The 14,543-nt window shown below is 44.0% G+C and overlaps 1 protein-coding gene across 2 annotated transcripts in view; it reads right to left on the bottom strand.

Annotated features, from left to right (window-relative positions):
- Positions 1-1,202: 1,202 nt before the first annotated feature.
- Positions 1,203-14,543, bottom strand: part of BACE2 (beta-secretase 2) — an 83,722-nt gene continuing 70,381 nt past the window's right edge. For both annotated transcript variants that reach the window (XM_069474940.1, XM_069474939.1), the window contains one exon: positions 1,203-5,534. In XM_069474940.1, coding sequence (XP_069331041.1) covers positions 5,281-5,534 — 254 coding nt within the window. In that variant the 3' untranslated portion in view covers positions 1,203-5,280. The remainder of the gene's footprint in view (positions 5,535-14,543) is intronic.

Genomic DNA, 14,543 nt, shown 5'->3' on the forward strand with positions numbered 1-14,543 from the left:
AAAGGCTGCTCAAGGTTTCTAGTCTTTTATTGATATCACTAAAAAGACAGCTTTTTTGAAATCTTTATTACAAATCCATCATTTATAGCTATATAATGTATAACTGTAAATCCATATTGGCAAAAATAATTTGCTCAGACCACGATGGGTGAGGCACACGCGTGTTACGCACAGTTTAGACTTCACCCCGTTGGTCTTACACAGGTAATTCTCCATCGGTAAAGGGAACTGCCCGCTCCATGCTGCCATGTCATTCCCAGAGGCGAGACGGATGTTTTACCATCCCATCCTTTCTTGTACCCCGAGATGCTAGCTGGAAAGATCCAGAACCACGGCTTTCCCGGCAGTGTCTAAACAGGTACCCGAAGGCGGATGGGGCACACGGAGCCTGTGTCAGAGACCCGGTGCCCCCACGGTGCTCTGCCCTGGCTGGATTTGTGGTGCCTCTTGGCCCAGCCTTCACTGACCATGTGCTTTCTAAGAGCAAGTGTGCTGTAAAAATTACACAGTGCGACTGAGTTTAAAAACTGGAGACATCTGTATGTAGTATCTGATTATAAGAAAACTCATGGGTAGGAGAGAAAGTACTGTATTTATCAGGTGAAGCTGCGTCAATGCTCGTGTTTGATTCCAGTCACTGATGGGACCAGAGGTTTTGCTGACACATTGATGTCACCAGGAGGCGTGGCCTCGTTTTCACGTCCACACTCCACAAATCTGGCTAAAGGCCTTCCGCCACCTCCAGGCCGGCACACACCGCCCAGGGCACCTGCCCAAGCCTGCAAGCCTGTCTGTGTTCTCCGTGCTCCCCTGGGGAGCTCAGGGCAATGCAGATTCCCCGGTCCCTCCCACACAGGCCTGGCTGTGCCCCAGGACACCGACCTGGACCCGCCAGGGGTGCCGGAGCCCGCAGGCACGGGGCTCAGAGGCTGACAGCAGCGCCAGGAGGGAGCCTCAAGCTCCTTCTCTGGAGTGTCTCTGACAGAAGACGGCCCCGGAGGAGGAGCCTGGCCAGGAGATGCACGACCTCCAGCACCTGTGGGCTGGCCCCGCAGGCTGGGGGAACAGTCGGGTCCCAGTTGCTCCGGCTCTCAATGACACAAAAAGGGCAACGGCTGCCAGGAGTGCTCCGGCATCTCTAGTCTCATTAGGACAGATGTGCTCTGAATGTGACCACAAAGCAGTTTCTCTTGGCCTAATTGTTCTGACACATTATCGATCATGAGGAATTCCTTTGGAAAAGTCCTTAAAACGAGGCTGTGCCAAAAACTTGGGGTGCAATGAGGCGCTGTGCATCCTGGGGATGTCCTCAGCTCTCCAGACTTTCACGGCCAATTGCCCACAGGGGGGTATGACCTGCGACCTCTCTTCTGGCTCCTTCTTGCCCTGACCCCCTTCCCCGATTCTGGAATTTACCAAATCTCCACTCTGTCCCTAGGATGCACCAATCCTTGCTCGGTGTGGGCATCATGCCAGCCACCCGGCCACATTTTCTCCTTCTGTCAACGTCAACGTTGAACATTCTTGAAGTTTGGGGTTGCTGGCTCTGCAAAACAAACCACACCTCCGACGGATTCAGCCACTTTAAGGGTAAAAAAAAATCTGAGGATGCTGGAAATCAAGTGCCTTTCCCAAAAGAGCTAATTCTGCTTATTTTGTTAGCCTGCTTTTAATGATATTCTTATTTTCCTTCCCCACTCTCAAAATGTATTTTTCCAGCTTGCTACTTAATTGGTAAACTGCCATAAGTTCAAATATGAAATCCTTAAAACCCGATAGAGATGTACACAATGACTTCTGTCATGTGGAGTTTTCTTGGCACCAAAAAAAGGTAGTATGTCTCTCGGCAAAACCCATAATTTTACATTTTATGGTGTTTGCTTGTTTTTCTTTAAAAAAATTATTAGTGGCAAGTTTTTCCTCTGAACAGTTCTATAATCAATTCTAATAAGTTTGTGCAAGAGAAAACACACTGGGATTCCACCCAATTATTTGGTTTCCACTAATCAGGATAAGGACTGTGAAACTTAATTATTGTTGTTTATGGAACAGACTGTTGGACAGTGATTTATTCCCAATGACATCGAGTGGCATTCGGCCAGAACTCAGAACTGAACCCACGTGTGGCAGCTCCACCAAGCGGGGACACGACAAGAGGAATTTAACAAATTCTCATTCACGCGCCAAGCCTATTAAATAATTAAATAATCCCTCCTCAAATGAGACAATGCAATTCTCAAACCACAGCCGAGTTTCAAAAGCCATCACCCAAAGCTCCGTGGGGCCGTCAATGCCGTCTTGCTGGGAACTACTTTCATAATTCTGAACAGTCACTGACCCCAAATATATCTCCCACCACAACCTCTGTGTTTCACGATGAATCAGGCAAAGTCCTTCCAAACCTTCAGAAGCAAAACGTGTTCAGGAAAAACATTCCTCGTGGTCACACACAGGGCATCTGTTTTTCTTTAATGTCAGGTACTTGTTTTTGGTTTAGAAGAAAGAGGAAATAGTGTACGGTTTATGCTAGGAGATTTGACGCCAATCACTTGCGGTTCTTTTAATTTCCCGGGGAAAAAAGAATCAATCTTCACCTCATTTCTTGCTATTTTTCATAAACAGTTTCAGTGACTGAAGGCAGGATTTCATTTCAGACCTGCGAAGAAGTTATCAAGAATATAAAGCCTCGTCCTATTTAAAACAGCATTGCTCATGGAGAAGTATCCATTTCTCATCAGAGGGTTGACAAGGTTTCTGACAGAAACCTAATACTCAGTTGCACCTTTCAGGCAGGGACCATCTTCCAGCATTTTCCACAGTGTATTACAAGGTAAAAAATGACACCCTCATACGGCTGCCATCTCCTTTCCTGTTCAAAGCAAACCTCCTTGAAGGTTTGCCAAGCTAAGCATCAGTTTACATAACTGAAGAACGTGGGTGTCCCTAACAGAGTTTGGACTCAAAGTCCAATTCTCAGTGGCAAGGCATGCCAGGAAAATGTCCTGTATTCGATTGTCTGTTTCATTCCTGTTGCTAAGTTATGCTTTTGTAATTTAAGTATTTTCATTAAAATGTCACATCCAATGACGTCTGAGAAGAAAAGGCAGAGAAATGTGATATGCAACACAGACTCAGGGCAAACTTCCTTCAGCTGCCCCACCTGGAGACGTGCTTGTTGTCTTGTGCATCCTGAGAGCGGGGCCGCTGACCTGCTGCAGGACGAGGCTCCCCCACCGCAGAGACCAAACACAATGAAATGAAACCTGCACGGAGCGATCAGCGGCAAAACGGACCAGGTCACACCTGCAGCTCCTTCCTTTTATTTCAGGGGTTTGCATTTTCCAGAGCAAGGGGCAGGCACAGTCTAGCGACGCTGGCTTCACTTCTATGCAAAGTGGCCCACAAGACAGGATCCGCTGACAAAACTAACAGGACGAGAAGTGAATTGGACTTCTAGAGATTTCTAAGTTTGAAATGCATTTGGAAATGATTAGCTCTCAACGAGCGGAGATGAGACATGACAGACACTGAGCATCTGATCCCAGAAACTCTGCCCCCCATTCCAGCCCCTCATGTTCCTTCCCGGGTGCAACTCAAATCTTCTCTCGCTAGAATCACATAGAAGATTCTTCTGGCTGCTGGAGCGTCTTTGAGGACATCATGACAAGCCTGAGTGGCCTCCGTGTCTCTTTGGCATGGCCATGTAGTTCTCACATGGAGGTGACCCGGGACCCTGTGAGCAGAATGGATGGCTGAAACATCCACGCGTAGCCTGCTGTGAACACAAACGACACTCCCGCAGGAGGGGACATTTAGCACATCCGGTTATATCTCCAAACCATCCCAATAGCAGAGCAAAGCAAACACTGAACTTGGCACACAAACAGGAGAGAAGGGATATGGTATCGGCTTTGAACCCTTCTCCCAATGACATGAGAGTTAAAGGCCGGCTACATGGAGTTAAAGGCTTCCACTTTTCTTTGGCAAAGGCCTCAAATAAGCGCTAGAAAGTGGGGATTTCCCCAGGGAGGGTCCCCCTGCACACCCGGCACCAGACACGGACCGCGCCCGAGGGCAGCAGCACCCAGGTCGACTGCTGAGCAGCCCGAGCTGACCCACATGGTTGCCTCAGCCTGCGGTCTCCAAAGGGAAACACATGGCTTCAAAGCCCGGAAAAGAGTAGAGGTTCCCTCCTCGTCCTCATCTTCATCTTCCCCGGCAGCTGGGCGGAAGTACAGGCACGTAGCTATCCCCCTGTAGGCCAACAACCAATCTTCTTTTTTCCCAGATCTTCTTTTCCCAGAGAAGATCTGGGAAAAAAAACAACTAAGCTAGTGAAATAGAATTTGTTTTTCTCATTACAGCACTATTTATTAATTTTAAGTAAGAGTAAGCATATGTGATCATGACCAGCCTGGTGACAGGACTTCGCTGTGTTGGTGACAGGACTTCAGCACCTGTTACGTCCACCTGTTGGGATGAGGACTCTTGGGGGCGAGGGGGACAGCTGCAAGCAGCCTGCCCACACCCCCACCCGGGCACAGGACCCTGGGCCAAGTCTCAAAAGAGGTAGCTTTTTCATGTTCACACAAGAAGACCACAGAAGTATTGGGTACAAGAGAGCAGGTTTCCTTCCCCTCCACCTCCACGCACAGGAGGCCTGCAGCAGAGGCTGGTGAGGACCACGGGGCAGTGCCCTCCTAGCAGACTCCGGCGCCCATTCAGAGCACAAAGGGACCCACAAAAGGGGCAGCTGCTCCGCTTCCGACTCAGAAGGGGCAGGATGGTCACGGCATCAGCCCTAGGCTGCTTCTCCTACCATCATATCGCGAGCCTTCTTGAATACCCTTAAATGCGATTAACACAAGAAGCTTCCCGCAAGCTGGGAGGGTTATCAACTATACGCATTCTTTTTCCAGAGACCAAAGAGAAAGAACAAGCTGAGGCTTGTTGGGTTTTTGTTTGCTGTTTCGTTTTTTTTCGTGGCACACCTATACAGTTATCACCAGTCCCGGCAAGCCTAAATCCCAATTCACTCTGTTTCGGTTAAGAATGAGGTGTTTATTACCATTTTTCTTGGAAGTAGGGAAGAAGAATCGGAAGCTTTAAGTGCATGGATTGGAATACAGTGAACCTGGAAGGCATCTGGGAGCAGAACAGAGATTTCAGAGCGACGCCCAAGGAAGCAGCTTTGCCTTCTACCCCGCGCCTGCCTGCTGCCCTGACACGTCATGTTCTCAACAGCCGAGCTCGAGGTCGCCTGAGGTCACACCGTGCCTGTCATTTCCAGCGGTGTCTGACGAGGGAGGACTCATCGTTGACGACCTCGGGGTCGCGGGGGCGCCGGGGACACCGGCAGGGCAGCAGCAGCAGGAGGATGAGCATGAGCAGGATGACGCCGCACACGCTCATGAGGGCGTAGGAGACGATCCACAGAACGGGCTCGTTCAGAGACTGGGCGGGGACACAGTTGCTGGCTATGTCATCTGTCGAGAAAGGCCCAGAAATTTCAGACACCGGAGCACCTGCAATTTCTGGGGAGACAGAAGGGGAAAAATCCACAGCTGTGAAACGAGCAGTCCACCTCCAACACACGACGCAGAGATAACCCCGGGTTTATTAAACCACAGGCAAAGTGGCACTCGGGGCCCAGGGGCTCCGACAGCCGAGTGTGTGCCGAGGGCTCAGCCGCAGCCTTCGGGGGACCCGGCCCCCACGCGCTGGAGGGCATGAGCAGAAGGGCACACGCGGGGCCACGTGGGCTTCCTGCAGGGCTGCAGCGCTGCGCGGTGACAGCAAGGCCAGCGCCTGGGAGTCACAGCTCTTCGGGTTGTGCTTCCTCAGGGAGGTGAGGAAGGAAGGGGAGAGAGCGGGGGAGAAGCTACCGCAGGAAGCTCCTCGTGGGACCTGCCTGAGTCACAGGGCGTTTTCCCTGGTGGCGCCAACCTGAGTCCACGCTGTAAGATGGATTCTGCGACACACAGGTCCTCACACGCCACCCACAGTCCTAACAGGTTCAAGACCACTGGGTCAGATGGCCCAGGAGACACCCCCCGACCCACTCTCGTCCTGTGTTTGTGACAACCAGGAGCAGTCAACGAACACAACACTTAATTTGTGATATCACGGGTGACAGAAACAGTCAAAATTCATCTGGGCACTTTTGCTAGAGACTTTCAAACTGGGAAGAAAGTTGAGATGATTTCTCAAAGCAGGTTTGGGGCTTATCTGCCCCTTTTAGGAGTATGGAATCTTAAGCTATACTTGGAAAAAGAAAAAGAAATAGGCCTCATTACCCATTTCTCCTATATTTAATTGCAGAGATGAATATTTCAGCACCAGACAATAACGCTACTAAGCATTTAATTTTTCTTTAACTAAAGCCTTAAGATCTTCAGCACTGCCAAATAAGATCCTTTTTGCATGAAAAAAGAAAAAGTCAAAATAACAATGGAATAATGGCCTTGAAAGGATGGTTTTAAAATGCAGGGAAAATAGACTTGATTACTTTGCAAAGAGAGTACAGTTTCTTGCCAACGTGGATCCCATTATAATATGGTTTTTCTGAGTGCACTGAAAAAGAAAAGCAGTGAACAAGAGTCTGCCAACACCGAAGGCCCGAGGGATGCGGCCGGCAGTTAATCTACAGCCCCAAGTGCCTGTGTCTGGGGTCAGCAAATGACACCCGGTGGGCTGAATCCACCTGCCACCTTTTCTGCAAATCAAGTTGTACAGCCACGTTCGCTCGTTTGCATACTGCCTATGGCTGCTTTTGTGCGGTAACCACGGAGCGGCGCAATGGAGACCGTCTGGCTCGCAGCACTTCGAGTGTTCATCATCTGGCCCTTTACGGCAAAAGTTTGCCAATCTCTGGCCTATAGCACGAAAAGGCAAGTATTTAACAAACATTTTAAATAACTAAAAATAACCCCACTTTTCTTGCTAAAAAGGCAATACATATTTATGGTAGGAAATGTGACGATACAGGTGAATAAAGACACTCATAAATTCACCAGTCAGAAATAATCCGTATTCATATTCTAGAGTGTAATCTCTTTTTCTATGCATCATTCTTTAAAACAAAGGTGGGCCTACGCAGTACGTACTGTTCTGTAAACTATATTTTCATCCGGTCACTTTGGTTAGAAATTCTTGAATAAACTCTAACCAGGAAGAAAGTCGAGATGCTTTCTTACAGCTGGTTTGGGGATTACCAGCGTATTTCCTTTACCTGCAAAGGCTTACCTGCCCCATTCAGGAGTACGGCATCATGAGCTTTACTTGGAAAAAGAAAAAAAGTAGGCCCCATGAACATGATAAAGACCTTTTCATATTATCTAATTTTCAGCCTTGCTATTTGTATGACTACACAAAAACCATATTATACATGTACTGAATTTGTTTACCAAACTCCTATTTGTGGCCATTTATATGGTTTCCACCATTAGAAACATTGATGCAAGAAACAGCTTGTACCTAAATCTTTGCTTATATTCTTAACTTCTTTAGCAAGAGTTCCTAAAAGTAAAATTATGGATCAAGGTATGCTCACTTTAAAGTGTCCTGATACCTATTGATACCATGCCCATGAGAAAGACTGAGCCAGTATAATGACCACCCGCGTGGCACGGGCGTGCCCACGTCCCACCCCCTCACCAGCATTGGAAGACACGAGAACGGTGGCCCTCACCACAAGTTCATAGTTTTTACAATTCTTTGAGTACTCGTGGGGGCACTGTTTAAAAAAACCTTATTGGCCATTTATAGTCTTATTATGGTACCTATCTTTTTCTCCTTAATCTGTAAGAATCTTTTATATGGTAAAAACTTTGTTACGTTGCAAATGTCTTTCCATACTAGCACATTTATCTGGTTTTTTTTAAATTATTTTGTAAATGGAGAAGCTTTAACCAATATAATTGAAAGGAAAACATGCCTAGTGTAAAGATGACAATACCTCAAAATACAGTAAAGCATGAAGAAATTAAAAACCACTTGAAACCATTTCTGCTTCCTGCCTAGCTCGAGTAAGAGGGACCAGACTTATCCTTCCACCTGAAACAACTAAAATGTTGGACAAAATATGTGAAAAAAATGTTCTGAACACATGGGAAATCAGGCAAGGAGACAGTACGTCCCGAGAGATGGGAAACAAATGCAGACAGCCCAAGACCATCCCAGCTCACTGCCCTGAGAAAGTATCCAGGTCGTGGCACAGGGTCAGGGACCGCAGGCAGGGAGACAGGTGGACGTCCAAGGAGGCTACGCCTGCAAGAGCCAGCAGGAGAGAGTAACCGAGAAGAGACAGGAGCACAAAGAAATTCCAAGTATCTCCAGAGGCCTCTCTTCCCCATCAGCTGAGTTCTGATCAGGGAATGATGAAGGCCAAGGAAAGAACCACTTAGAAGGATTACGAGGAACAGAGCTTGGAGCTCACACAGGGCTGAGAATAGTGCCTGTTGCCAACTCTTCCCTGTTTACTCTGTTTGCCAGAGTAAAGGAAGAAAACACCAATAAAACAACTTACAGGGCATCAGTTAGAATACTAAGAAGGGTCTTTCCTCTGTACTAGGAAAAATTAACCATAGACAAAACGGTATTCTGCTTTTATCTAATGAAGCTTAAAAGCAAGACAAGAAAGTATAATATCAAACTCTTTCTCAGTAATTTAATTGTAACTCAGAACAAATCTCAAGAATATTTTTAAGAATACAAAAATATTCAGCACTCAAAAAGGTAAAAAGGCACCCAATAAAAAAATTAACAAGTGTCTCAGTTCATTTGGGCTGCTATAACAGAATTCCATAAACTGAGTGGCTTATAACCAAAAGACATTTATTTCTCATAGTCTAAAGGCTGGGAAGCCCAGGATCAAAGCACCTACAGATTTGGTGTCTGGTGAGGGCTCAGTTTCTGGTTCACAGGCAGCCATCTTCTTGCTGTGTCCTCACAGGGTGGAAGGGGCAAGAGAGCTCTCTGGAATCTCTTTAATAAGGGCACTAATGCCATTCACAAGAGAGGGCTCTGCCCTCATGAGCTAATCCCCTCCCAAAGGCCCTATCTCCAAATACCTTTAGATTTGGGGTTAGGTTTCAACATAAGAATTTTGGAGGAACATAAACATTCGGTCAATAACACCAATTATGCAAAGAAGCAGGAAAACACAATTCATAATAAGGAGAAAAATCAAAATTGGAACTTAGCAAGAAATGACACAGATGATAGAATTAGCAGGCAGGATATTAAGACAGTTATTATAACTGTTTTCTGCTCAGGAAGCTAGAGGAATATTGAACATGTTAAATAGAGACATAGAAGATATTAAAAGACCTAAATCAAATATTTAGAGATAAAAACTACAATATGTGAGATGAAAAATACACTGGATGGTTTTAATAGCAGATTATACACTTTGGAAAAAGAGACTAGTAAATTTAAAACCATAACAATAGGAACTATTCAAAATGAATCACGGAGGAAAAAACAAACAAAAAAAACAGAGAACATCAGTAAACTGTAATAACCTCAGGCTGCTAAACCACATAATCAGAGTACCCAAAGGAGAGGAGGAGGTGAGAGACAAAAAAAACTTAAAGAAATAATAACCAAAAGTTTTCCAAATTTTATGGAAACTGTAAACCCACAGGTCCAAGAGATTCAAAGAACCCCAGCACAAGAAACATAAAATAGAGTATACCACTGAACCGCTGAAAGAGCAGAGAGAACATCTGAAACAGCTCTCTGAAACAGCAGAGAGAACATCTTAAAAGCAGAGAGAGAGAAGAAATATTGTGTACAAAGGAACAAAAATACGGATTACAGAAGATTTCATGTCAGAAACAATGCAAGCTAGAAGACAGCAGAGCAACATCTTTAAAGTACTGGAGGGTGGGGAACCCTAGCAATCTACAATTATATACTCAGCAAAAAAAAATCTTTCAAAAATGAAGATGAACTAAGGATGTTCTCAGACCACACAAGCTGAAAGGATTCATCATGAACAGATCTGCACTAACAAAAATCCTTCGAGAGCAGAGAAAAGGGGTAGCAGAGGGAAACCTGAATCTGCACAGAGGAATGATGAACGCCAGAAACGGCAACTATCTAGCCAGTTATAAAGTCTTTATTTTTAACTTTAAATGTTGAAAAAGATAATTGATGAATTAAAGCACAAATAACAATGTATTGGGAGGTGTGTAACATATGCATAAGTTAAATGTATGACAATAATAGCACAAAGAAAAGCGGGGCAGAAATGGAAGTCCACTGTTGTAAGGCTCGTAGACTACATGACCTGGTAGACTTGATAAGTTAAAACGTATACTATAAACTCTAAAGTAAAAATCACTATATTTGTTCTTTTGTACATAATATTCCTTCTCTCTCTCTCTGCTTTTAAGATTTTCTCTTTATCACTGGCTTTCAGTCATTTGCTGGTAAACTCTTACTTTATGTTTCTTGTGCTTGGGGTTCTTTGAGCCTCTTGGAACTATGGGTTTACAGTTTCCATACAATTTGGAAAATTTTTGGTTCTTGTTTCTTTCAATATTTTTTGCTTCCTACTCCCTCCTCTTCTTTGAGTACACAATGAAGAGTTATAGCTAATAAACTAGCCAGAAATATAAAAAACAATAAAAACACTCAATCCAAAAGAAGACAGAAAAAGAGGAAGCGGGGAAAAAAGAACAGACGAGACAAAGAGAAAACAAACGGCAAGATGGTGGACCTGAACACCACCCAGCAGTCACCACAGCAAACACAGGCTCAGCCAGGGGCTGGCGAACCACTTCTGTAGGGGCCAGACAGTAAATATGTTAGGATTTTTGGCCAGGTTTTGAAAGAATTATTTTTCAACCCTTTAAAAATGTAAAAACCATTGTTAGCTCACAGGCCATACAGAAATGAGCCACATGCCTGATTGGCCTACAGGCTATTGTTTGCTGATCTCTGGTCTAAACACACCAATAAAAAGCAGAGATTGTTAAATTAGATACAAAGCAAGACCAGACTCTATGCTGCCTAAAAGAAGACCACTTTTAAAGTCAAATATGATAAAAGTACAAGGATGGAAAAAGTTGTATCGTGTTAACGCTACTCAAAAGGACCCCTGAGTGGCTGCGTTACTATCAGAGTCAATAGTGATTAAGAGAATTACCAGGGTTAAAGATGGTAATTTCATAAAATGCTCAATTCATAGATCGGACATAATAATTCTAAATATTTTTGTGCCTAACAACAGAGTTTGAAAATACAAGAATGATGAAACTGCAAAGAGAAATATACAAACCCATAAATGTGGTTAGAGATTTCAACATCTCTTTCTCAATAATAGAGCAGAAGATAGAACATTAGTAATGACAGAATTCCTGACCAATCCTGTCACCTAAGGTCCCCTAATTGAAAATTACAGAACACTCTACCCAGGACTGTGGAATACACATTGTCTCCAAGAGCACATGGACTATTTACCAGGGTAGTCTATATTCCGGGACATAAAACAAGTTTCAATAAACTTAAAAGGATTCCATTCATAGAAACTATATTTTCTGACCACAGTGAGATTAAATTAGAAGTCAACAACAGAAAGCTATCTGGAAAATCCCTAAATGTTTGGAAACTAAATAACACATTTCTAAAACTATAAAACTTCTAGAAGGAAACACAGGAGGAAGTCTTTGTGTTCCTGGGTTAGGCAAAAGATTTCTTAGCTAGAACACCAAGAAGCACAATTTGTAGAAGAAAAAAACTGATAAATTTGATTTCATCAAAATTAAGTAAGAACTTCCCCTCTTTGAAAGACAATATTAAGAGACTGAAAAGTCTGGGAGAAAATACTAGCAAGTCAAAATTTTGATAAAGGCTTGTATTCTGAATATATAAAGAATTCTGAAAATGCAATAATGAGAAAACAATCCAATACAAATATGGACAAGAACATTTGAAAAGACATTTCACTAAAGAAAGTGTTTTTGAATGGCAAAAAAGCACATGAGAAGATATTCAAGATCATCAGTCATTAGGAAAAGCAAATTAAAACCGCAATGAGATGTCATTAAATGCCTATTAAAGTTAAAAGACTGACCATAACAAATGTTGGTGAGGATGTGGAACTGGAACTTTCACACACTGTTGGGGGGAACGTAATAATATAGCCAGCTTTAAAAATAAGTTTGGCAGGTTTTTAGGAAATGAAACATATGTGTTATATGATCTAGCCATTCTACTACTAGGCATTTATCCAGGAGAGTTGAAAATATATGTCCAAGGACTTGCATGCTAATATTCATAGCAGCTTTATTTATAATTGCAAAACAAATAAACAAAAAATCCTGGCAACAAACCAGAAGTTCATCAGCAGGTGAATGGGGCTAAAGAAACTGTAGTATATCTATGCAACTGAGCATTGCTCAGGAATAAAAATGAATGAACTATTGAAACATGAAACAACATCAATGGACCTCAAAATAATTACATAGAGTGAAAGCTGTCTATTGTTTTATACCAACTGCGTCTCAATAACGCTGTATAAAAATCAAAAGAATTCAGTAGTCAGAAAAGCATGTCAAAGAACAACATGTGTGATATACGCTTGAAGGTGCTGACCCGGGGAGATGAGGGGGTGGGGGGAGGGGATGGGGTATAACTACATGATGAGTGCGATGTGCACTGTCTGGGGAATGGGTACGCTTGAAGCTCTGACTCGGGGGGATGGGCGGTACATGGGCAATGTATGTAACCTGCACTTTTGTATCCCCATAATAAGCTGAAAAAAAAACAAACAAACCAAAAACCATGTGTGACATAATCACATTGAGGTTAAAAAAGAAAAAACAAGCCAAGCTCAGTCACGCCAGCTACATGGGGACTCGTTTTGGTTGTTCTTCAGGTTGAAGACCTCAGTTTATATACACATCTTTCCACATGTGCTAGGTGTGGTGTGTGCATATAATAAAATTACAAAAAAAAAAAAAAAAACCCAAATTTAAACTTTCTTCAAAATACATGTATTACTTTTTTTTTTTTTTTTTTGAGACAGGTCTTGCCATGTTGCCCTGGCTGGAGTGCAGTGTCTGTTCATAGGCGTGATCATAGCGCACCGTAGCCTTGAACTCCTGGGCTCAAGCCATCCTCCTGTCTCAGCCTCCCGAGCAGATCTATGTATTACTTTTATAATTAGAAGAGCTGTGTATTTTGTTTTTAAGTTTTATACTTGATCTTAGCCAAAAAGCCAAGAGGTGATGCGTTTTTAAGTTTTTAAAAAACACCACCAACTTCAGGTTGTCAGATATGATGCATTATCTGAAAACAACTGTGTTCTGACATCTGCTAACTAGCTACTCAGCATTAAAGGAAAGCTGGTTTATATGACTTCTGGAGCATACTTTCTAGGAATGCCATTCACTGGATGGTCTACGTGCTTACACAGACACTACTGATTCTGTGGTCACAGAGCAGAGTCTAACTTTTTATAATCAATGTGGGGTTGATTTATGGGAGGCCACAGAACACAGTGGGTTAGCACGGACCCTGGGGCCAGATGTCTGGGGTGCCAGCACTATCTCCCACGTGCGAGCTGTGTGATCTGGGCCAAGTTACCGAATTTCTTTGTCCCCCAGTTTCCTCATCTGTAAAATGGGGTTATAACAGCCCCTACCAGTCCATCTTGTTGTAAGAACAACCAAGTTAATGGAGTTAAGCACTTAGCACGGTGCCTGGGTGAGGTCAGTGCTGTGTAAGCATCAGCTATTATGATATTGTTATTTTTAATTCTTTCATCAATGTCTCCGGTTATAATTTTTTTTTTTTTTTTTTTTTGAGACAGAGTCTCACTCTGTTGCCCAGGCTAGAGTTAGTGCCGTGGCGTCAGCCTAGCTCACAGCAACCTCAAACTCCTGAGCTCAAGCGATCCTCCTGTCTCAGCCTCCCGAGTAGCTGGGACTACAGGCATGCGCCACCATGCCCGGCTAATTTTTTCTATATATATTTTTAGCTGTCCATATAATTTCTTTCTATTTTTAGTAGAGATGGGGTCTCGCTCTTGCTCAGGCTGGTCTCGAACTCCTGAGCTCAAACGATCCGCCCACCTCGGCCTCCCAGAGTGCTAGGATTACAGGCGTGAGCCACCGCGCCCGGCCTTCCGGTTATAATTTTAATTGTGTTTTCTCTGTGTTGTCCTCCAAAAGGTCAGGACCTGCTTGATAATACGTGCCTGGAGAAGACCTATCATTTCACCAAGGATAAAAATTATAATGGTCAGACCCTTTTCCCTATAGCATACAAAGCACGGTAGCTGTCCCGCCGAGCTGGCTATTTGGTACCAAGAGGCTTTCTGAGTAGGCGTGGTTTACTCAGAAGAATGTTCTGGAGTTTCAGGACAGAGGTTCTGGACCCAGGGCCAGTTTTCTCTGCAACCACATGAAAACCACCGAATATCGGGGCCCTCACTGTTCTCTTCCGTGAAATGAGGAAACACAGCTGCCGGATCTGTGTCCCTAGGGTCCCCTGGCTTTGGCATCTTTCGACTGCAGCCTCGGTGGACGGCA

Source organism: Eulemur rufifrons, chromosome 7 (genome assembly GCF_041146395.1).
Source record: "Eulemur rufifrons isolate Redbay chromosome 7, OSU_ERuf_1, whole genome shotgun sequence".
Lineage (NCBI taxonomy): Eukaryota > Metazoa > Chordata > Mammalia > Primates > Lemuridae > Eulemur > Eulemur rufifrons.